The sequence below is a fragment of the Leptinotarsa decemlineata genome, unplaced genomic scaffold (genome assembly GCF_025532065.1).
Source record: "Leptinotarsa decemlineata unplaced genomic scaffold, Ldec_3_MD MMD2_tig00026282_RagTag_RagTag, whole genome shotgun sequence".
Lineage (NCBI taxonomy): Eukaryota > Metazoa > Arthropoda > Insecta > Coleoptera > Chrysomelidae > Leptinotarsa > Leptinotarsa decemlineata.
The window spans coordinates 15,836,971-15,861,563 of record NW_027412668.1 but is presented as its reverse complement, the minus strand read 5'-3'; the positions used below and the strand labels follow the sequence as shown (position 1 = coordinate 15,861,563).

The 24,593-nt window shown below is 35.0% G+C and overlaps 1 protein-coding gene across 4 annotated transcripts in view; it reads right to left on the bottom strand.

The window, feature by feature from the left end:
* LOC111504603 (voltage-dependent T-type calcium channel subunit alpha-1G) overlaps positions 1–24,593 on the bottom strand; it is a 639,024-nt gene that overhangs the window by 532,556 nt on the left and 81,875 nt on the right. For all 4 annotated transcript variants that reach the window (XM_074179901.1, XM_074179899.1, XM_074179902.1 and 1 more), the window contains exon 3: positions 14,829–14,969. In XM_074179901.1, the coding sequence (XP_074036002.1) occupies positions 14,829–14,969 (141 nt within the window). The remainder of the gene's footprint in view (positions 1–14,828; positions 14,970–24,593) is intronic.

Sequence of the window (24,593 nt, the reverse complement as noted above, 5' to 3'; positions counted from 1 at the left end):
CCATTGCTAAGTTTCTGAACCTTCCGGAACCAAAGGAATATATAGGTCACTGTTTCAGAAGGTCTTCTGCTTCTTTGCTAGCAGAATCAGGAGCAAATATAACGAATATAAAGAAGCACGGAGGATGGAAGTCTACAACATTAGCTGAGGGTTACATCGATGAACTATTTTTTATAAAAAGGTTATTGCTGAAAGAATAATCCCAACAGCTAGCTCCAGTGTTACAGAGTCGTCCTCTTCACTTCAAGAATTAAATGTAGGCAATGAAATTGTCAAGTCAGATAGTTCATATATACCACAAGACTCTTCCAAGTCGCAAGGTATATATCAGCAGTTGTCCTGATTGTAATTTTCATATTAATATTCACAAATAATATTAATAATGTAATTAACGTATAAACTACATTTGTAACAGAATTTAATTGTTTCTATATTTATTGTTCATAATAAAAATTTTTCGAAAATTGAATAATTATGTTTTGTTTATTGCTATTTGGTCGAAAAAAATCGTATTAAAAATACTTTTGACACTAGTGTTAAAAATATTATTAACACGCTACTTTGTAAACATCATCTTTTAATACTCTTGACAACCATTGAAAATGTCACTTAATGACAGTTGTACAAAAAAATGTTTTATTGAACGGTTTGTTTGTCTGTTTTTTTTTATTTTTTGGGTCAAATTTATAAAGTGAGGTTTGACCCGCGTTCTGAAATTTGAAACACAATTTAATAAATTATCTCTCATTGTATATTCGAAATGGCCGCAGCCACAAAATGGCGGAATACATATTGTTTCACAACTACCTCAATATGGGTATCAAATGACAGGGCTCCACTGGTAGAATAGAAGTACACTTTGAAACAGATGCAAATTCGAAATGGCCGCAGCGACAAAATGGAGGATAACATATTTTTTCAGAACTACCTCAATATAGGTATCGATTGACAGAGCTTGACTGGTAGAATAGTAGTACACTTCGAAAAAAATGCAAATTCAAGATGGTCGCAGTTGAAAAATGGCGGATTACATATTTTTTTACAACTACCTCAACATGGCAATATTAAGACACTGAACAGAATGGGAAGATTTGAATAACTAAATTAGAAATTGAAAACTTGAAAATGAAATGTTAAACGGTTTTATTGGAAAAAAAAATAATGATGTAGATAATGTACTAAAAATATATCAGTATTGATTTCGACTATAAAAAAAAAATGTAAATTTTAGAGATACCTATCTTAGCGTTTTGGATACTGAAATCTGCCTCCGTTTTCAGAATTTGAAAAAATTCAAGGATATTCGCAGTTTTTTCTTCATTGGTTCACTTCCTTTCTAAACATCCTCAACAGATATCAAGAAAGTTTTGAATTATGAAATATGTCAATGTTGTTAATAAGTTCTGAAACAATCGATGTAGTACCAAGTGGTCTCTGATATAAGTTGCCACTATTCATATGTGTCTTCAAAATGGGTAGCCAAGTACAATCCATTTTTCACCCCCCCCCCCCCCGGCATCAAACCGGAATTTGGAATTTTTTAATCAATCGAGTTACTGCGTTTTATATTGATATTTGAGATCTATTTATGAATGTTAGAATTATATTGTATATTTTTTCATTAAGTGTAGCTGATTTGTTCCGTTCAACTCGATGTTCATCGTCTGATTTCAAAATGTGTTCTGACAATTTTGATCCTGTTAATTGTCTATTTCTGATGTAATCTTGATGTTCATTCTCATGTTCTCAATGTTCTCGAAGTTTCACCAATACAACTCTTACCACAAGAATAAGGTATCTTATGAATGCAATTTTTTCTTAATTGTGTTTATTTTTGGATTGTCTTATCTATTTCCAAGTCATCTACATATTTATCTAGTTTTCAATTGACTGTTTATTTTCAATTGCATTCGTTTCGAATCTACGAGCAAATCTGGATGAATCTCTATTGCAAAACTTATTGTCGGTTCCTGTTCGTTGATATAATTTAAAAAAGCCATTCAGATCATTATGGTTACTACCCCAAATACTTAATATATCATTAACATTTCTCCACCAAATTTTGAAACCGTCTTGTTAAGCATCAACAAAAGATTTTTCAAAATGCTACATATGTTTGTTACTTAAGGTGAGAGATAAGGGAAACCCATAGTCATGTCAAATTCTTGTTGATGAGAGTCATGAATTGGAAACAGGTTAAAAAAAGTTCAATTCCGCTATTTCTAATCGATGAAGAGGAAAGACGCCAGATCTGTTGCAATTGAAAGGAAAAACTGTTAATAGTTTGTTATCAAACCAAACATTAATACATCTGAAATCTATTTTTTCAGTATTTTCCAACTCCTGCCATGTTAAAGCCTGATGAAAGACAACAGTGTCATCAGCATATCTCATGATGTCCCATTTACTAAGAACTGAGAACAGTTCACTTACATATAGGATGAATAACACCCAGAGCTGTGCCTAGCGTATTCCATACTCAATGGTTTTTGAGTTACTCGAGTAGTCACCAATTTTCCCTTTCTGGATCCTCTCATTCAAATAGCTCTCCAAAAGTAATATAACAGTTTTCCCACATTCCTATATTTTTAAAATTTTCTAAAAGTAGCTTATGGTTGTCAGTATCGAATGCTTTATTCAAATCAATGAATAAGCATAGACATGTCGCTGTCACGACATGTCTCTCAACGTTGGTAGAAAATATAGAAAATATATGTATAGAAAATATGGTAAAAAGTTATCACTAATTTCTCAAGAAAAGCTGACAAATAAGAAGTAATATATGAACAAAAAAGTATTTTTTCCATTTATTCAAATCATTGATAGTTTTCAAAATATGTACGGTCTTTTGTAATATAACGATCATATTTAGTACCCGCACCATCCTGCATGATTATTAAAAATTCAACTATTCTGAAAATAAAGAATTTGACGGTGAAAGCTTCAGAACTTTCCTCCAAAAATTTTATGATAAACGATAAAGGTAATAAAGCATTTAATATCAGCTTTGATACTTCATAAGATATTTCGTTTATAAACAACATAAGAATGTTATTATTTGAAAGCCGAATATTTAGAAAATCGTGACTTACAAAAAAAATCAAGTGAATTTTTTTCATTTTGCAATAAATAGTTCCCAAGATATTGAGAAAAAACTGAAACTGTGACATCGAATAAATAAAGAGGCTTCAATTTGACAGTGTCAGGCTCTCCGGTGTCTAATTATTCTGAATTATCCGTCCCTAATGTCAATCATATATACAATACAGGGTGTTATTTAAACAGACTATTCCTTGGACTATTCTAGGGATAGTTTGTCCTTCGATGATTTTTGATAGGGCGCTTCGTTTCGAAAATACGGGGCGAAAAAAATTTCGACAAAAACAATTATAGTAATTTCAAAATTATCACCGTAGCCGAAATAAAAGTATAGCGTACTACACTAAACCTACCAAGTAATAAAAAATTTAACAATTACATTGGTAACTATCAACAACATTCCGATTACTACAAACGGCTGCAGACATTCAATTTGCTGGGTGTAACGCAATCAGAAACGATCCTGGTGTTTTTGAACGAGCTCGGGAGTCGACAAGGCGTAGTCATTTTCAACAGTTCTTGTAGATTAAGAAACATAACATGTCATTTTTGCACATAAATTGTTATTATCGAAATTTTTTTCGCACCGTGTCTTCGAAACAAAGCGCCCAATCAAAAATCATCAAACGACAAGATATCGTTAAAGTAGTCCAACGAATAGTCCCTTAAATGTTTGCCGCATGTTTGATAAACACCCTGTATATTTTTCAGTGAGATATCATATGCAAATTCATTTTTGTCAGACCATGCTTCATAAGTGACTTAAATCTATTGTACTCACCTAGAAATATATGTCACGAACGCGCCCAACAATATAGTCCAAGTAGAATATCGGATTACACTGAGGCACAGGGTGTATACAGATACAATTTCCAAGTCTAGAATTTTATCGTCCATCAAAATTGGTTTTATCACAAATAACCCAGACGACTTTCATCAAATATACAGATTTTTACCACAATCAATATCAAAAATCAACCTATTATATCATCGAAAACTCAAGAATGACAATGAAAGTTGTATAAAGTACACTGAGCACCTGATTTCGGCGTTTTAGCACAACCATTATTATTGTTATTATTATTATTATTATGTTCGGATATAACGAAAAATTTTTTATGCTGTTTCAGTCGCTGTGTAGATAGCCTTTCACGGCCAGATATTATTGTATCTGGCAAAAACCACATTTTACAAATTTGCCACATCTTTATTTATGAATATTAAGAGCTAAAATTTTCATGAAAACAAGTGGAACATTTGAACTTTTTGATACTTTTTTTTGCAAAAAACGCGATTTTGAAAGACGAATATGAGCGTTGAATATTTGGGGCGCGGCCAAGCCGGACGGAGCGCAGAAGTGGGGATGGCCGGATAGCTAGATGTGGCTATTCCCATTCCTGCGTACAGTCCGGTTTCGCTTTGAGCGAAATTCTGAACCGATTTTGATTATATATAAAAATGTAAAAATAATCATTTTTATATGGAGTAACTCGTAAAAAATATCAGTTATGCTAAAAACCAATTTCAAAATTTTTTTCTTCAAACAGCTATACACAAAATGAAAGTGTTTTTGATTATAAATAAGGAGGAGGCAGTAAAATTACCAGTGAAATGAGGTATCAACCGCGACGTAAAGCATTACGGTTTGGACGCAATAAAATTAAACAAGAGACCTAATTTATCATTTTTTTTTAACTTTGCATGAAGCGTTCTGTGCACTTCAATTAAACAATTATGTTGATATAAAAAATTTTGAAGAGTGAGTTTGCGGTATACAGTCATAGATGAGAGAAAATCTGAATTAAAAAATGCGCCTCTGTCTAGCGAACAGAAGAAAGGGTCTAGTTTATACCCCGATCAGGATATATTTTTTTATTATTTTTTTTTAATTTTCATCATTCTGAAATAATAGTTCCTTATATCTAGGAAAGCTTCAGTCAAATTTAAATTCGAAACCACGCAAAATCAGCGTCTTGAGAATACTATTAAACCCAAAATTTTGGTAAGACTACTTAGAAAAGAACAGAAACAGCAGTAAAAACCGCTTTTTTGCTATATCCGATCTTTTTTTGATAATATTCACTGTTCATGTAATGAATGTAAAACCTTCAAACACGTTACTTTTAATGATTTTATTTACCAAACATTGCTATTAGTATATTTTCCTTTTTGTGATAAAATGCGTTTAGACTATTCAAAGTAAACATTACCTGAATATTCAATTTTATAAATCATAGTTATTATAAATTCATACTGAGCATTTCATTCTGACAAAACGAACACCATCCGAATATTACAAAACACTACACCTTTGAAAAATATCCTTATACTTATTCTAAACAATTATTCATTACCTTATAAAAAAAGAAAAGTATTCATATCTGAGGCAGAACAAATCTAACAAAATTATTCCTTCGCATATCAGAACCGTAACACTATTCTCGATGTGCAGTGAACCAAGCAAGTTGGCATTATTAGTAGTCGATAGAAATTAAACTGAAAATCCCATTGCATATAATAGTAAGCGACTAAATTATGGAACGAGTCCAATATCAAGTAAGTCCTAAGACTGTATCGAAGAAAGATTCATATGTATAAGAAAATAAATATTTCGAAATGAAATATTGAAATATTTATCTCTCCCAACATACCAACACAGTAAGTTCTGATAAATGCTTGTTAAAAAACAACTTCCTTGGCTAATACCACGCTGGACATTCAATTATATCAGACAGACATTTATGCAATATACCTGACAGAAGTCAGTCTTGCAGATGTTTATCGTTCATCCAACATCAGGACCATGCTGAAATCAGTCGAATAGATCACCTATTTGTGTTTATTTTTGGTTTCCTAGCGCCAAGGATTCAACTTCTAATTGCCAAACTATACTGAAAATGACTATAGAATAACGTTCAAGTAAGGCTCAAATAACTTTCATATCGTCCCGAGCTGGAATCCTTGGAAGCCACATTTTGGGACTATTTTTCATTGGCAGCCAATTTGAATAGATAGTTTCGAGATTTGCGTCAGTAGTTGGCCTAACTGAGCGCTGTTCGCACAGTCTGACAGTTCATCAATGTAGTAGAAATTGAACTCTTTTCTTCACATTACTGCTCTGGGCAACTCTAGAGACTTTTTCTGTCAATGGCCACAGAAGACAGCTACAAGTAGCATCCTCTGAATCAGGAGGTCCATTCCAGTAGGATTGATACCAGTTGTTACCGATAGTCATGACAGCCAGCCACTGTCATCCTCTAAATGCCCTTCAAGTCATTATTCGAATATGTATCTCACGAAACTATTGACCAAAAATAAAGTTATTCCAACCTTTACGTGTACACTGCTTCAAATTAACCCACGAGTTATACCTAGGCTAGTTGGCTGTTCTTGTTCATCTTTCCCTGCCCGAACCACTGTGCATGCTGTTTTTGGCGAGTGCATTGGCTTGGGATGTAGGGGTTGAGCAAACCGGCCTTCGGATGTCTGCTTCCACGTAGCCCCGCTGGATACGGGAATGACAGAATCGCTTGTGGTTCTGTTATTCCCCTTACTGAATTGCATTCCAACGATGTCTTGATTCTAAGGTGTGTGTATCTGTGTCGGGAGGATGAATGACACTGGGCCTATCAGCTGTCTCTACGGAACCTTCGAAATACCAGGCGCCCTCTCGTCAGAGCATCATCGCCTTGTCACGGCAATGTAGGGCTCTGTCGTGATTGACCTTCTTTCCCTAGTTACTCGTGGGACTTTTATGGACAGAGTAAACTTAAAAATTATTTCTGACTCTTAGTCTACAGAGGAGATGGATGTAGAGCTTACAACTCCAACTGACCTCCCTGTAAATTTAGATCAGGAGCGAGTCTACACAGGAGATGGATGTCGAGCTTATGACTCCAACTGACCTCCCTGTAAATTTAGATCAGGAGAGAGAGCTTCTCAACTCTCCATTTCCTGATCCAATAACTGAACCTAAAAAAAAGTGTTGGTGGTGCAGCCAAGAACGACTGAATCGTCTCCTCAAAAGCGGGGTACCTTATGAAACCGCCTTGCACCAAATTCTTGAGCGAAGTATGCAGAATATGTCTCTGGTGGAGAAACAAACTCCCCCATGAGCAGGTTAGCAAACGTTTGTGCTCAAGTGATGATTCACCAAAATCAGAAGCGAAAAGCTTTGCACGGTTGAATCTAAGGCATCGTCAGGTGTAGCTGACGTACAAAAACCCTCATATGAGAAAGTTGTCGCGTGTATCAAGGTGGGAATCTTGTACCTTGACTATCCGACTACCTCATTAACGATGAAACAACAAAGCATATACTTTGTGCCTGCCCCGCTGGGGACCGAATCAGGTTTTTAGAGTTCGGCAGAACCGTACTCTTACCATCTGACCTGAAAGACCACTCACCATACAGACTAATCGGCTTCGTTAGGAAGTTGGGTTTATTTGGTCAAGTGAGAATAGGTGTGAGCCACAATAAATCATTGCGGGTCACGGTGTAGGGTCGAATAAACACTCACTTTGGACCTAACCTATTCTAACCTATACCTAAACTATTTTCAGGGAATTTCAGAGCTCAAGTAATAATTCCACTCCTGATGGTCTGAAGTAATTTTAGCATCTAAGAAACCTTGTTACATGTCATGATCCGCAACAGATTATCTCTCCTACTAACCCTAAATGTTTTGCATCCTGAACATATCCCGTACTCGTAAATATTCCCACTTACTCTCGCAAACACTTCCTACAAATTGGGTTGTTAGTTTATTGCTCGTTAAATGTAGTAATAGCCTTGTTACAGGAAGAGTGGCATTCCAAAAACATAACTGCACTTCAACTGGAGAAAACAAGTGATAATTATACATGTTTTCTTAGTGAGCATTAGTTTTGTTGAAGGGCTGGATCTGTGAATGTTAATACTGGAAAGACTAGTGCTATACCTTCGAAAATCTTGATACGGTCGATTACCAAAGTAGATGGACTTCACGAAACCAAAATTATTATCATGTGATTTCAAATGCTCATAAGTATTTTGAATTTTCAAGTAAAATGTTTCTCATGTGTACTTCATATATAAAATATGTTGAGAAAATGAAGTTGAGTGAAAGAAACACTCGGGAGTCAAAGTTGAAAATGAGATTTTTGTGGCATTCTTATTTTCTAACATCTCTATAATTTCATGTAAAATCATTTATATTTTGGGTAGAGTTATCGTCGACCAATTTAATTCGAAATATATGATTTTCCAAACAATTTCTATTGCTCCAAAGTAGTATTAAATACGAAATATAAGTAAATTTCAAGACTACTCTTGAACCTTGTCCCAACTTCTTGGCTTTTTATTGTTATTGATTTCAAAGCACAAGATTCTTCAAAAAATACCTGAAAATCGGACGAAGAACACTTGATCAAAATATAAGGTGAACAGAAAGCAAAATAACAGAGGAATAATGACAGATCCTCATGGTTTTTACGAACGTGGGACACATGATTACAAGAGGCAAATTTATGTACAACCAAAATTGAGTCCAGTGATTGTTACAAGCAATGAACCTTTTTCCTGAAGTACGAAAAATCACTCACTAGCAGCGCTAGTAGTTCGGTAGGGACAAACACTGCCTAATCTTCATATAAACATATCGTAAAGTACAATTAAAAAAGAATGTTTTCAACAGAAGAGAATGTTCCTGGAGCAAAACAAAAATTTGCAACTGTAAAGGATAACAATGTTGTAACATTAAAACGTTGGCTTGCATGCCGTAATTTGAAAGTAACTGGAAAAAAGTGAATTAATAGACAGGTTAGTAAACGAGTAGTGGTAGATTCAAACTGGATTTTTTTTTTCAATAATTATGAATTTCAGACTTATTTCCGAGTGAAATATAAATCAAATATAGATGGAAATGAAATGAACTCAATTAATAAAATAAATAAATTATATTGAATATAATTCAATAAACGATTGAGGTTATATCTCATTCTAGTCAATGGTAATTAACTATGAAAAATTTACTATTCATTTCATGTTTAGAGCATACATATGAATATTTATTTACTTTTTGCACTGTTAAATCCATTCTCCTCGAAGCATGTATCAATTTCTCACATCTAACCTAATTAATATGAGGTTTTATAAATGGTATAAAAAACACGTCTTCTTCCGGATATCGATTATCCGACGTACAATTCGCAAAACAGCAATGCTTTGTTGACATTATACTAGCACAAAATAATTTTTTGTATCAGATTTATATTTTTAATTAATAAATTAATATTACGTAAATAACACTGTTCTACATGTGAATAGTTTATTATTTGTGCCTACTACTAGTACTACCTCTCGTGCTGTACTATTCTCAGGAAAATGGCTCATTGAATATGAATTTCTCAAACGACAAAACTTTTGAAATATTAGATTTTTATAAAGTTAGCAGCATCAGAGGATGAATGAAAGTTTCAGTCATCTCCAGATAATGCCAACTCAGTTAGCAAAATGTGCGATCAGAGTCGGTTCTTTCGTTCTGGTGTGGAAAAAGTGTGTTCGACACAGTTCATAATATGAAACAATGATATAACTGCATTGAACAACAATTTTTTATCTGATAAATTCATTCTCTCTTAAAATGTTGTCAATATCTACTACCATTTCTGTCACATTTTGAAGGTTCTAGTCATAATTAAGTTCAGCCACTTTGATCTGGTTATTTATTGAGTAAATAAATCATGAATGGTAATCTATTTTTCAAATGCACTTTTTAAATAACAGTCATACTATTTCATAAGCAGCAATATGTCAAAAGTGTTTCAAAATATTTGAACTTTCCAAACAATAGTCATAATATTTCAAAATATCTAAATATTTAAAATGTACGAAAACAAAAAATGTTCAACTGATAGTGTTGAAATTCGAAACTAATTTCATTTATTTCTCAATTTCAAAACAGTGAAAACTGCAATACTTTTTCACCCCTTCTTTCTGATTTGTTAATATTGTAAGTTGAGACTGGCCTGAACGAATTGTTCTTTTGGATAATTTGATTCACAGCTAGTTTTCAAGTATGCCCAATCACTTCATGTGAAGTTTTCTTCCTTCTACGAGGAATTGGGCAAATTCGGATATGCGGTTGGTCCCCTCGTTCATGGGCAGATGGGGCGATGACAAACATGTTGTTTGTCGTTCGTTTCAGCCTTGTTCGAGTAATGATACTCTGAATGGACACCTGTCTGATATAATTCAACGCCCATCGTGGTATTAGCCAGGGAAGTAGTTGTATTGTGTCAGTCCATTAACCTACAGTGTAAGGAGTTGAGACTGGCCCGAACGAATTGTTCTTTTAGCTAATTTAATATTGTTGTTGTTTCAATACCATAGTTATTTATATACAACAATTGAAAATACTCCAAGTTGGGACTCATCCAGTAACTAAATCAAACATCATCGGTTTATATACCGGGTGCTCGACAAGTCTTTGTACTATATTTCTGAAGACAGTGAAGATATAAAATCAAAATTTTGGCACTCACATATGTACAAAAATATCTGCGTATTTACAAATTTTTTCCTCTCAGGGCTGCACCCCAAAATTACAAATGAAACCTCATACCGCTTTGTAGCTTTTTTCAAAATTCTTTAAAATCAAACATTTCTGCACAAACTAGAGATATGTACGATAAGCTCAATAATTGATCTACGAGCCTTTCAAAAAACCTTCACGAACAAACAAAAACCTAAGTGTCCAATGGCTGGCATTCATTTTGTCCCGGATGTAATGTAATGAAAGATGTGATTCACAATTTTCCCTGATAACCTTCGCTTAGTCAAACCCATGATGTTTAATTTTTTGCAGCTGTTCGATTGTTTATTTTTCTACTACCTGGGTTCGCGACTTTATGTTTCATATCGAGATTTTTATGAATCTACATTCCGTCAAAATCATTAATCCGAGCGTAGAAAACCATTTTATACTATAAATATTTACGTTATCGAATATGTATACCTTGAAGAACGTAATTCAAATTTCTGAACATAATATAATAAAACTAGTGATGAGGCCAGATGAATTATTTTTAAAAGCATTTCGAAGAATATTTCATGAAAGTAGTGTAGGATTTTTTGTGTGTCCGAAAAGTTATAGAAATAAAAAAAATGGTCTGCGTGACAATGCTATTGAAAAAATGAATGTGGAAAATGAACACTGCACAAAATCGGTCGAAACGAATACATGACACTATACTATCAAGGTTATGAACATGGAATTAGAGAATATACGCAATTTCAGAAGAATGTACCTAATTGCGATAAAATATGTATCATTTTCTAATAAATTCATTTTAATACAGAAATTTGTAGAGTATGAAATATGTCATCAAAATAATATCTACTACCAATAAAAAACAATAATTTTTAAGTGAATAATTCATTCCTAATTGACAAAAGAACATTAGTGAAAGAAAAAAATAACATAAAAGATTGGTGAGGAATTTCAAAAATTTCTTTTTCACTCTATTGATTGCAGATGTAAATTGATTGTGTATGGGATTTCATATTATGGATCCATATTCTAGTTTTGGCCTACCAAACTGAAATTATGGTTCTGATATTATGGAACTTCTTACAGTTCCTTATAATAAAACCGTGAGTGTAATTTTGTGTTACTTTCAGCTGAATATCACAATTTTGCATTCAAATATTTTCAAATGGAGACAGTTCTTGTAATGAATTAATCTGCTATTGCAAAATGATGCATTCATCTGAACTGTTTGTAGCTGTGTAAACTTTCAAATCGTCAGCAAACATTGATCTGTTACAGGTTAACGAGTTTTCCAGATCGTTAATAGATAATAAAAACACTACAGGGTCAAAATTAAATCCTTGCGGGACTCCGTTGTTTCTAGAAGTTTGACAAAGTTGTTGAGAATTAAGATGGCTCTGTGATTACTGATTTCATTTCGATCTTGATCTTTGTGTATTGTACAAACTTTGCTAGTTCACCAGTTTGTAGGGAATAAACTGATCCTTTCAGGCAGTCTTTCACTAGAAACGAAGGAAGGATGACCTGAGGTCATCTTGTTTTAAAATTTCTTTCCAGCTTCTAATATTTTTGTCTCTGTTATTAGTTCTACACTAATGTTTATCGAACTCTAAAGTTCGAAGTTAGGTTTGTTTGAAGGTGGTTGATAAGTTATCTTCTATACTAGGTAATAAATGAGGATTTTTAAAAAACCTACTAGAAGCGTTAACAATAGATTGTGGGAATTCCTGTAGTAATGTTCTCATTATGAACGAATGTCCAGAAGTTTTTCGGATCAACTATCAATTTGTTCTCAATCTGGGTATATACGATATGTATATACTTCTTTGACTTTCTCTTTAAACATTTTTCTGACTCTACAGAACTCTTGATAATATATGATGGAATTTGCCGATACTTGATGAAAATCCATGAACCTAACGTATTCAAAAAACACCTAATTGTGAGCATTGTATGGCAAAATGCATGTTGCGTTTTTGTGAAATCGTTTAATGAAATTCTCACAATAAGGTGTTTTTTGAATACGTTACTCTTGATAATAACAAATATTTTTGTTGCTTTGTATTTTCCATGCATTTAATCAAACCTTCGCAATTTGTTGAATCCCATATTCATAGGTTTTTAAGTTTATTTAAAAACGTAAATTCAGAGGGTTTTCTCCAATTTTTGAATTCCGAGAAAAATTATCGTTTGTGGTTTTATTGCGAAAGTCGGTTGGTAGTCGGATAATTAGTTCACAGATGAAATTTCCATATTGCTTGATGCAGGTTCGATCGATGCTCTAAGACTCGATGGATGGCTTGTATGGCAAGGTTAGGTTAGGTCCAAAGTGAGTAGGTCTAGTCGACCCTACACCGGCACCCGCAAAGGTTTATTGTGGCTTACACCTATTCTCATTTGGCCAAATAAACCCAACTTCTTAATGAAGCCGATTAGTTTGTATGGTGAGTGGTCTTTCAGGTCAAACGGCTCTGCCGAACTCTAAAAACGTGATTTGGTCCCCAGCGAGGCAGACACAAAGTATGTGCTCTGCTGTTTCATTATTTTTCAAGCAGAGGTGACACACACTGTTTCCGACAGTCCGAGTCTCTGCATATGATGATTTAAATGACAGTGAACTGTAAGAAGGCCTGTTAGACATCGTAGTTTATCCTTTCTGTAGTTCAGCACCTGTTTGGTATCAAGCTTCGAAGGGTGACTGAACGCCTTGGAGTGAGCCACTCCTGGAAGATTCTGCCAGAAGTACATAAATCTTCTTTCCATCCAGGTGTTCAATGTTCATTTGGCAAAGCCTGAAACGATGTCAATGATAGGTTCGGGTCCGATGAAGCTGCTTGCAGCACCCTCCTTGCAGCATGGCTCGTAAGACACGCATGTTATATAATTTGCTCATTCTGTCAGTGTGTATCGCAACTTACACTAGATTTTTGAGCTCATAGTTCATAAAAAAACTCATTTCAACCCATTCGACCTGAACCTTGATACACTCGGAGTTGTAATTGAAAGTACTTTCAAAACTTTTTGAATACTTCACCAAAGATTAGACACTATTATCAAACCGTAAACAAGACGACTAAAAATTATACATTTGGAAACCATGAAATTATAGAGGAGATTGCAATTACTTTCAGGTTGGTCAAACTGAAGAGGTTATCAAAATTTTCCGACACAAGAAACAGATGACATTTACTTGGAACCAGTTTGATGTTGACCAAGCTGTTTTGAACACTGGTAATATATTGAATAGAACTGGCCGATACTTGATGAAAATCCATATTGAAAAAACTGAACAATATAGTTTATTTTATGATTTTCACTATAGAAGGGTTTTACAAGAACCGCGACACGTGTTTCGCTTTACAATAACTTCTCCAAGCATAAACTTTTAGCAGTTTATGCTTGAAGAAGCTATTTTATAGCGGAACACGTGTAGCGGTTTTTGAAAAACCCTTTTATAGTGAAAATCATACAATAAACTATATTGATTAGATGGTAATAGAGTTTGGAAAATTATTACACTATTGTTGAGACCGATACTTTCAGATACTCTAGAGACTCTGAACATTGTTTTTATATTACTGGACCAACCAACACCAAACCTTTATTTTCAACACCTCGACTGGTGTTTCGATCACCAAGTGATCATCTTCAAGAGTTTGATTTTCCTCTTGAAGATGATCACTTAGTAATCGAAACACGTATCTAGGTGTTGGAAATAACGGTTTGGTGTTGGGATAAAATTCCAGTAATATTAATTTCTACACCAATGATTCCAAACAGTGCATCACAAGTACATAAACTTTTTTCAAAAAGTGAGAACTGTGATCCTATTAGAGATAATTCTGCCCTTGATTTTGATGAACATGTTTTAAAGTCTGATAGAAAAATCAAAGTATTATCATTCAGTGTAATTAGTTCATGAAATTCCATTCATAGTGAGCTCTACTAAGCAATTGAGTTAATCCTGCAGAGATTCGTTACATTTAGAATGACAATGCCAACTTTGTTCTAAAAATGAGCATTGAGAATAGTGTATTCACAGTTCTGATGTATTGAACAGTAATTTCATTAGATTCTACTGTGATTGATTGTACTCTTTATTTTCTTAATGAATAAACTTCTCGTGTGTATCTAAAAACGTGAAATATTCCGTAATACACCCTGCAACACCTCAATAATTTGTATAAAAAAGGATATGGATTCGAGATGAGCGCCAAACACCAACTGCGTGGCCTCGTAGTCTGGGAGAGATACCGTAGGGTAATGGGTGCGATGCCCGGGTATGGAAGATTAGGATCAACGTCCACTCCTGATCCTGAACCAGATCCTGACTCCGACTCTGAAACAAATTAAAATAATTACCTTCATGAAAAGCACTTGTAGAGCAATATAAATTCTATAAAAATATCTATTGAAGTATGAGACAATCACTGCTGATTGAGAAAAAAGAAGGTCAGAAGGTCTTTTCATTTTAATTTCTGAAGGAGTGTTATCATGTCCTTTTAAATGGCTTTCCTTGGAAGGTATTAACATGTTGAAGTAAAAAAGAACTATTTCTTAAATCTAACCCATCAAGAAAATAAATATTTCGAATTAAAGTTTGAAACATTTCTCCCCTTCCTCCAGCAGCAGGATCTTGTTGAAATCAGTCAACTGATCACTTAATAAATCTTACTTCTCGTTAATGTAAGATAGATACAACTCGACCGAACATACGTAACCTACGTCTGGGACAGGATATGATCAATTATCGTAAAGTAGTAACACTTCCATCCAAAACGAAATCGATAATAGAAACATTCTCCTATTCACCAAAAGGATCAATACTTTGAATTGAAGAGGTAAATCTGTTGGAGAAGATCTCACATCTGACAGAAATACTAGATCATAGACTGACCAGGAAAAAACTTTTAGAAAGAGTACAAAGATAGCCGAAGCCAGATGCACTCACAGGAAGACATGGATCTGTATTAGAAATATTGAAATGACACAAGTAAAAATTAATGTTACTGCTTCAGTAACATCACTATTACTACTATACAGATAGGTTAATGCAACTTGTCGGTAGCCTTTCTTATAATCAATTGCCCCAATGTATTTCTTGGAGATGACAAATACACACATCGGAAAAGTCTAGGGATATATTTATAACATACTAAATATCATAAAAATAAATGCATGAGGTCGTTCAATTTCGATTAAATTGGTACACTCGACCACCCTGTAGATTTCTATGGGTTGAACAAAGCCTGCAAAAACGGTAACTAATCTTTTATCAAGTTTTTTACAAACTGTAGGTTTTCAGCTAAAATGAATAACCTGAAAGTGTCGAGTTTGTACATTCTATGCAGTTCTTGCTCAGCAATTAAACTGGAAATATTGTGCTTTAACATGGAACGCCATCACTCACCATTGGCTGAGATGAATAGAGTTGTAGGGCTTCTTCAAGGTGGTATGCGACAAAATGATGTAGCTCTTCGTTTGGGGGTCTCCCAAAGTGTTATCAGTCGATTGTGGCGGCGTTTCCGTTCAACTGGCAGTCCAGCCGAACAACATCCAGGGCGAGGACGTGCTACAACTGCAGTTCAAGACCGATTTTTGGTCTTAACCGCAAGAAGACAACCGACAATCACAGCACCTGAGTTGGTTAACGTGATGTAGCAGACGCACCAGGTAACCATTGGTCGTGATACTGTCAGAAATCGACTGCATGAAGCAGATCTCCACAACAGAAGGCCACTTAGATGTCCACCTTTGTCGAGAGGCAATCGCGGTAGAAGATTAGAGTGGTGTCAAGAACATCAAAACTGGGATGCAAATGATTGGGCCACAATTTTGTTTACAGACGAATCCAGATTTGGATTTCATCCAGATTTTTGTCGAGTGAGACTGTGGAGACGACCTGGAAATAATGAACGTTTGAGACACGTCCAGGAAGTCCACACATACAGAGGTGGTACAGTAATGCTATGGGGCAGAATCATGATCGGCGGCAGAACCGATCTCGTTTTTCCAAATCGCTCCCTCACAGCTCGACAGTACCTCGACACCATTCTTCTACCTATCGTCCGTCCGTTTGCTGGTGCTGTTGGTGAAAACTTCCACCTAATGCACGATAATGCTCGTCCACATGTCGTGCATCTAGTGAGTGGCTGGCTCACCAACGAAGGAGTTGATGTATTGCCATGGCCAGCACAATCACCGGACCTGAATCCCATCGAGCATGTGTGGGACATGCTTCAACGAAGAATTACTCCGCATATGGGGAACATTCACACAACGTTTCAATCGAGAGAGCTTTTAATCGCTGAATGGGCAAATGTACCTCAACAAGACATTTTGTCGATGCACGATAGATGTAGGGCCGTAATAAACCAGCGTGGAGGCCATACTTTGTACTGATTCCAATTTTTTTTGTATTATGATTTTTTTTTCGAGGTGCCAAAGAAGAGCCATATTTTTTTTGCTTATATGCGCACTCAGTATTTTTGATCATTTAATAAATTTTGTTGTAAGTTACATTCGTTTAATAATCACCAGTCAACTTTTTTTTCCCTAAAGCGATCTAAAAAAAATTATTGCCATTTTAAAAAATATCCCTAGACTTTTCCGATGTGTGTATCTCAATAACAACACTTTTTATGAGTAACTTGGACGATTTTGCTTCTCCTCTCTGGATTTTCTGTTTCGGTGCACAGTAGCCCATTTTCCCGCTTGATTGAAGGTTTCCATATGTTGCGAATCCCCACACTAGGCCGTCTACATGTGTTGTTAAAAATGTAATGTAACTAATGTTCATCCCTTGTGATTAATTTCAGCTGCGAATCGTTTGATGTAACCTTTATGGGTACAAACATGGTCTTATATTCCTGATTTACTATTTCCTCTTTGCTTGGTATTTTCCTTTTGCTCGCTGATACGGTCTCTCAACAGCCGCTTGATTTCATCTATAAAGAACTGACTGCTCCGGTAAATACAATTTTTGGATCTTGGATATTTTATGGATCTTGTTCCTGGTGTGTAAGCAGTTACGGTAACACAAATAATATAATTTAATGTGATTACTAATTGTAATGCACTGTGTGGAACTTTTGGTGTAGTAATGAATATTACTGGAGTTTTATCTCAACACCAAATCGTTATTTTTAACACCTTGACGCGTGTTTTGATCACCAAGTGATCATCTTCAAGAGGAAGATTGAACAAAAACTATATTCAATGTTGTTCTTATTTAAACCATAAATACCTCTGCTAGGTACCTGCGTCTCAGTTGTCTTAAAATTAATTTTACAATGTTGCTTTCCCTACTAGTCCAGTAAATCTAATAAATAAAAATACTTATTTCCACAAGCTATAAAGTTAAATATTGGTATTGGTCCATTATCGTTATTCATAATATTATTATTTCTAATCCCTCATAAGCATCTAGATGCGTGTTGTTGTTAACTTGTTCAACTAATCTTAATGAACTGAAGTCTATGGAATGGTTTTGTTGCAGAATATGGTGAGCGACTGCAGATTTTTCTCGTCTTCTATATTTTAGGTGTGCTAATTGTTCCTTGTATCTTATTTGAATATATCTTTTTGTCTGTCCATAATATTTTACATCGCAGTCCTCACATTCAATTTCGTAAATTCCAGACTTTTTTGAGTTCCCGACTTTGTCCCTTGAATTTTCTAAAAGGCTCTGTAGTGTATGACTTGCTTCAAATACCACCTTCATGTTATCTAGTTCCTTGAAAATATTTACAAATTTCTTCGTATATTGGTGGTATGGACCTGGTATTTATCTTGGTTTTTGTCGTTTCTAAAAGTCGAGATTTCGTTCATTTTCACCCTAAACTTTACTTTACAATACTCTCTGTATTGTCATTTTTTCTTTTGTAAACCTCTCATACGTGGGAGGAAACGTCTGAAGACGATGAACTAGAACTCAACTCAACACGTTAGTGCTATCTACAGTGATGTGAACTGCCAGGAATATACCTGTAAGTGCTTATTTCCTTCCTAAATACATCATATTCTAGCTTCCCACATTCACTCCTCATTACCAAAACATCAAGAAATGGAAGTTATCCTTCATTTTCTAACTCAAACGTGAATGTCATTTGTGTTGTGAAAGTAAGAAACGTAGTTTCATTCAAACATCACATCATTGATGGAAATCTGTTATGTAAAAAGCAAACAAAGTCCTCAATATTCGGTTTTTTGTTATCGAATATCGCAGAAATATCATTCACATACCTCAGCCATATACTAGGTAAATACGTTGACGTTTCTTTGGTTTCCATTTCGAATTTGCTCATGAACACGTTAGCCAGGTAAGGAGACAAGGAGACATAGCCGTTCCCTCCAGTTGTTCATAAAAGCAATCTTCTACCAAGAAACGGTTTCGTTTCATACATGAATTAGTGAGATAAATTATTTCTTCAATTTCGTTAGTACTGAAATTATTTTTCTCTAGTAATTCCCAGAGGTACTGTAAGGTCTATGGAATTGGGACGCTAGGAAATTAGGAACTAACATAAATGAAAACTAAAATTCCACCTTCTTGCAGAATGATATTTTATTATGTTGTATGATACTAAAACCTGGTACGCAATAGGCAAACTTTCAAATTCCTTACTGAGTCATTTTGCTATTTGGTAGGTAGAAGATTCAACAGCTGACACGATAGGGCGCATTGATTTTCCTGGTTTGTGGATTTGGGAGGCAATATAGTTTTGACACCATTGGGTAAAAATCTCATGAGTTCCGTTTCCGTTGGAGGGTGAAAATGTTGTTGAAATTTGAGGAAAATTTACGAGTGGAAAATGTCAAAAAGTTAAAAACGTCTCAGTATTTGAAAATGAGTTTCAATGAGTTACTTTATCGAGTCCAGTTTCCAACAGTACCCAGTTTTCGTTTCTCCATTTACTTTTCTTCAATTATCCATACTTTCCAAATTCATTGAGATACCTCAAAATCACAAAAATTGAAAATATCCACTTTTCAGATAGTTTCGAAACAGCTTGTATATTTTCCTGACCTCTACGACCATTCACCATGATGAAGTAAATATTCTGAGGCATATCTGGGGATAAAACTACACGGCTCCTTGAGAATGCGTTGTGACTCAGAATTATTGAATTCTTCAACTTATCGATCGGATATAGTAGGTACAGTATATTTATAAACGCAGTCAGTTCATCGTTTGACGGTTCCGTTGGTAATCATAATCAATTTGCTATGAATTCCTGGAAAATATGTTTATTTTCGTCAACCGAGCTACATTATTGAACTCCCAACTAAAATCGACCCTGCGAACAAAATCGACCGGTAGTTTGATTTAATTGTCAACAAGTAACATCGATAGGAAAGTATATGTTAACGCCAAGACTACTTTTTTCTAGTGACTGGCATAATCGAATTATTTTTATAGGTACGGTTGGGTATACAAATAGTCGTCAACTACTACTCTTTTTTTATGTCCAGTCCTAGAGTTGATTTTCATAGTGATTAACGTAGAGTGAGCAGTGAGTTACAGACAGTGATGTTTACTTATAGTAATGTCATACTTAGCATCGGTAGGCTTTGTCTATATGGTACGGGTTTACACCTGATGGTACAGGTGGTAACATTGCCTGCGGTTTGAACTAAATTCAATTTCAAGTGAAAAGGATGATATTTCAAAAGAGTCTATGCTTGGTTTCATATAGGGATCACGTAGTGGTGATTTGAGTGGAATCTGTGAGAATCATCCATCAGAATAAATTCCAACTTCTTGAGATATTCATAGATATCAATTAAAAAGTGGATTTTTTAACAACAATTTTTTTGTATTAAAGTTCTGCCAGGCAGAATTATGAAGAGCAGAGAAGCATACAATAACAAAAATATGAAAGCATCAAAACAGGAAAGAATTGGACACAATGAGAAGTTCATTTTGGACGTATCTGTCTACACTATAAAACATAGGTCTGAGGTAGCTAATGCTGAAGACTGACGGAATCCCGAGTCCCAAGAATCAGATGAGTCTCTTTGGAGGAGTGTAAACCAACAGCCTTGAGTTTGCTTAATAGTTCTGGAAATGGGATTTCGGTCAGAAGTTGTAAGATTCAATGCATTAAACCCTAGGGTAAGACGCTGTACTTTATTATATTTCCTATTAAAGTAACCATTGAAAAGAGTAGAAAATTTCAGAACAATAACACTTTGATTCCTTTATCCAGTGACAACTCACGTTCAATAGTGATAATTTAGTATTGTCATTCATTCATTTCAAAGGTAGGGAAGCGAAACCATATGAAAACTAACAAGTAAACCGTATTCCTTGTCTTGTTGGTAATCTTGAGGTGCCTTCTATCTCGATGTTAATAAGTTAGTATACAGTGACAAGTGTTGAAAAACGGTATAGTATTTCTGCAAATTTCTGTAGATGTCGTCCGAATAAGAGCTCTTAATTTGGTAACCCTTCTGAGCTATAATTGAATTTCTATGAAAAATCAGGAACCGACCTTTTTTTTGAGAACAAAACACAAGCACTACAGAAAAATCCTTAAGGCGCTTTTAGAGCAGTGCGAAAGTAGTGATTCACATTAGATTTGAATCGCTGGATATCAAATCCATTCAGAAAAACCTTCTCAGGAAGTTTATTCCACATAAACACCGTTTTCTAAATGAAAGAGGTGTTAAACAGAGAAGCTTGAGGTGTACTAACTTAAACCTGAGCAACCACAGTCCGTCGCGTATTTCTGATATGTACCATTTTTGGTGAAATCAAATGTGCCAAGTCACTTGAACACTTCCTCTGAAAGTATATATAGAAGAGAGACACATTTCCAACCTTTCTTTGATATTCCAGACTATCAAGGTTGCAAGTGACGTTCGAGTTTTCCATAAGGATAATAGCTCTTTTCTGAATGGAATCCAGCAGTTTCAGGGTATGTTTGAGCGGAGCTCCATACATGAGAACAATACTCCAAAGAAGATTTGATCTGAGCTTTATAAAGCATGAATAGTTGCTGAGGTGTGTACAGTTTTCTGGTTTGGAACAATGTTCCAAGCTATTGAGAAGCAGTCAATTCCAGCGACATGATTGTGCCAAGACATATCGGTGTCCATTTTAACCCCCAACAAACTTATGGAAGCAGAAAGCGGAATTGTCTGACCTGACATCTGGTTCGGACATATCTGGATATCTGGTTTGAACATATCTGGTTCAAAAACATTAATTTTTTTGGAGGAAACCGATGCCTGTGTTCTTGTTTCATTGAATTGAACTTGGTTAATTTCACCCCAATTCACTTCTAGATCCCGATTAATATATTCAACCTCCTGCTGCCGATGAAGATGTGCATCCGCAGCCAATGTCCTGGAATCCAAATGTTAGTGTTCTGTCGTCAGCAAAGTGATTTTTTTCAATAAGTCGTTGATATACAGTGAAAACAAGGTTGAAGACGATATGGATCCCTGGGGAACACCAGCGTTGATAGTGCGTCCATGCCTCCGCAAATCAGGAGCTTGCCATTCCAACTGGGAAAATTTAAGGAAACGGCTCATCCTGAGGATGACAACTTGGCTGGTGAGTCTCACGTAGAGAAAAGTGTTGCATTTCTGATGTTTGGGAACAGTGCTTTTTTTGGGGGTAGACATTTGATGAAAAATGTATATTTGGGTATTACATATATTTTAAATCTGTTGGCTATGTTCAGCATGATGAACACTTGCTAATATACCTACTTGACTACGAGTAACTTGAATACAACAGGAGTATTAACAATTTTTATAGGCATCTGGACCGTCTTCTTTAAAACTTGATTATCTATGTGAAGGAACGCTCTTATTGAAATATTGACATTATTGGAAGGAAAATAATATGGTTGGTTATTAAGGAAGTGTTCACTTAGGTACTCCCTATACACATTAAACAAAAAGTCATTCAAGCTAGGTGTAGTTATTATATTTTCATAAACCCAAGTAGTGGAATGCATGCAATTTCACTACAAACTCCCTCAGCTTGCTATCTGTTAAAAAAAATCTGTTTAAAATCTGTTTTTCCGTTAATCAGCTGTCGCCCCCACACGAACGACAACTCTCAGAAGTTGAGAAACTTGTGCGAGCTAAGGACTAACGAGGTCTTATCTTTAAACGTGTGATTCCTAACACGGTTGCAAAATCATCCCAGCTTCAACCAGATAAATTCTCTCAAGAAAAATATCTGGTCGAGGCAGGAATCGAACCCATGGTCTTCCGATCGTGAGTCGGGCGCACTACCGCCGCGGCCAATTCCACAACTGTAAAACATATTCTGCTACACCATTTAAAAAAAACTATTCAGATATTACATAAGGGACATACCCTTTTCCTATGTCATTCGTGTTGAACTTTCATTTCAGTTTTCCACTCAACTGATTTCTACCATTCAACTTCGTTTCCCACGAGCCATAGAACGAGGAAGTTGCCACAAACTCTATTAACGACAGTCATTAATCACTCCTGGTTGGTCACCAATAAGTACATTCAATGCACATATCAAACCAAGGTCTGATTTTGTATGTATGCTGAGTTGAAATAATGAAGTTGTTGACTTTGGTGTGTTTCATATTTTGACGAGGGTTTACTGTACTGTGATTTAGGTTCGCAATCAGCATCGAGGGTTGGAGCAGGTGGAATTCAAACTCCTCCTCTTTAATGAAACGTTGCTATGAAACAATTCCGCCATCGTGATTACGAATAATTTGCGAGATGAGCATAGGATCACGATTTATTATGTTGTTGATTCGCTCTCGATAATTTATAATATCATACAGTTGATACAACGAAAGAATTCACATGTGTCATGAATTTGTGCAAGCGACGAAGTAATAATAACGAGCTGACGTGGTTACTGCTCAGAACAAGCTAACCTTTCAATCAAGAGGTATCTTTTTGTCCTCCATAGAAGAAAAGGATGCTATATCTGTTTCATCGTGTATTTTACTGATGATGCATGGGTATTTTTCTTAGCCCTAACTGTATTCCTTGTTGTTATCTGAGGAATCCTCACTCCGTAAAAGTGAAATATCGTAGAAAATGAATAAAACACAATTAAGTAAGTATTTGTTAATCCTGTTAATGAAAGTATGAAACAGAGTTATTTGAATTTTATCATATGATTAATGGTATTATTACCTCAGAAGCTTTTGTTGGATCAGTTCGAGTACAATCAATTATGTCTTTACTTGACCTTATTCAATCTTCCTCTCAAGTTTTGGAAGATTCAACAGATTACCCAAGCGAGCCTATAACGCTTGAATTTAGTAGCTATATTAGAAAGAGGTATGTATGTAGGAATCTTTTTTTTTATGATAAATTGCAGTTGTACAGATTGAGGATTGTAGAATGAATTGAATATTTGAAATGATTCTTTAATCCAGTTTGCTATATTTTTCATAACTGTATATTATTGAATAATGCATAAAATAATAGTAAAGGTGAATATTTTGTGATCTATCGACTTTTTGTACTGATTTTAGATATAGAATTTATTTGCAAACATGATTTTTCGTGTACATTTTATTCCATGTGTAGAATTTTTCATTAATTGAAACGTTAACGGGTTCATATACACCTCCATAATTAAATTGATAATTATAGACTTCGTAAATTTTACAATTTGGAAATGTTGATTATTTCTATTGTTCCTTTTGGTCAATCGAAAAAGAAACGGGAATAGGGGCGTGACGTCACCACCCTACCACATTCGATTTTTAATAATTAATTACGGGAAAATTTACGGTACTCAGAGAGATGAAAGAAAGTGCACTGTTTTTCAATTTAAAATTTTCTATCAAATGAACTATAAACTAAAAATCATGAATCAAGCCCATTATGAAAGAAAAACCTGACCGCTATTTCTACCTATCGACAATCGTCCTCGAGTGATGACCCGAAGACAATTGTGGATACTAACAATCCAAACATCGTAAGTAACTTCGCTTGA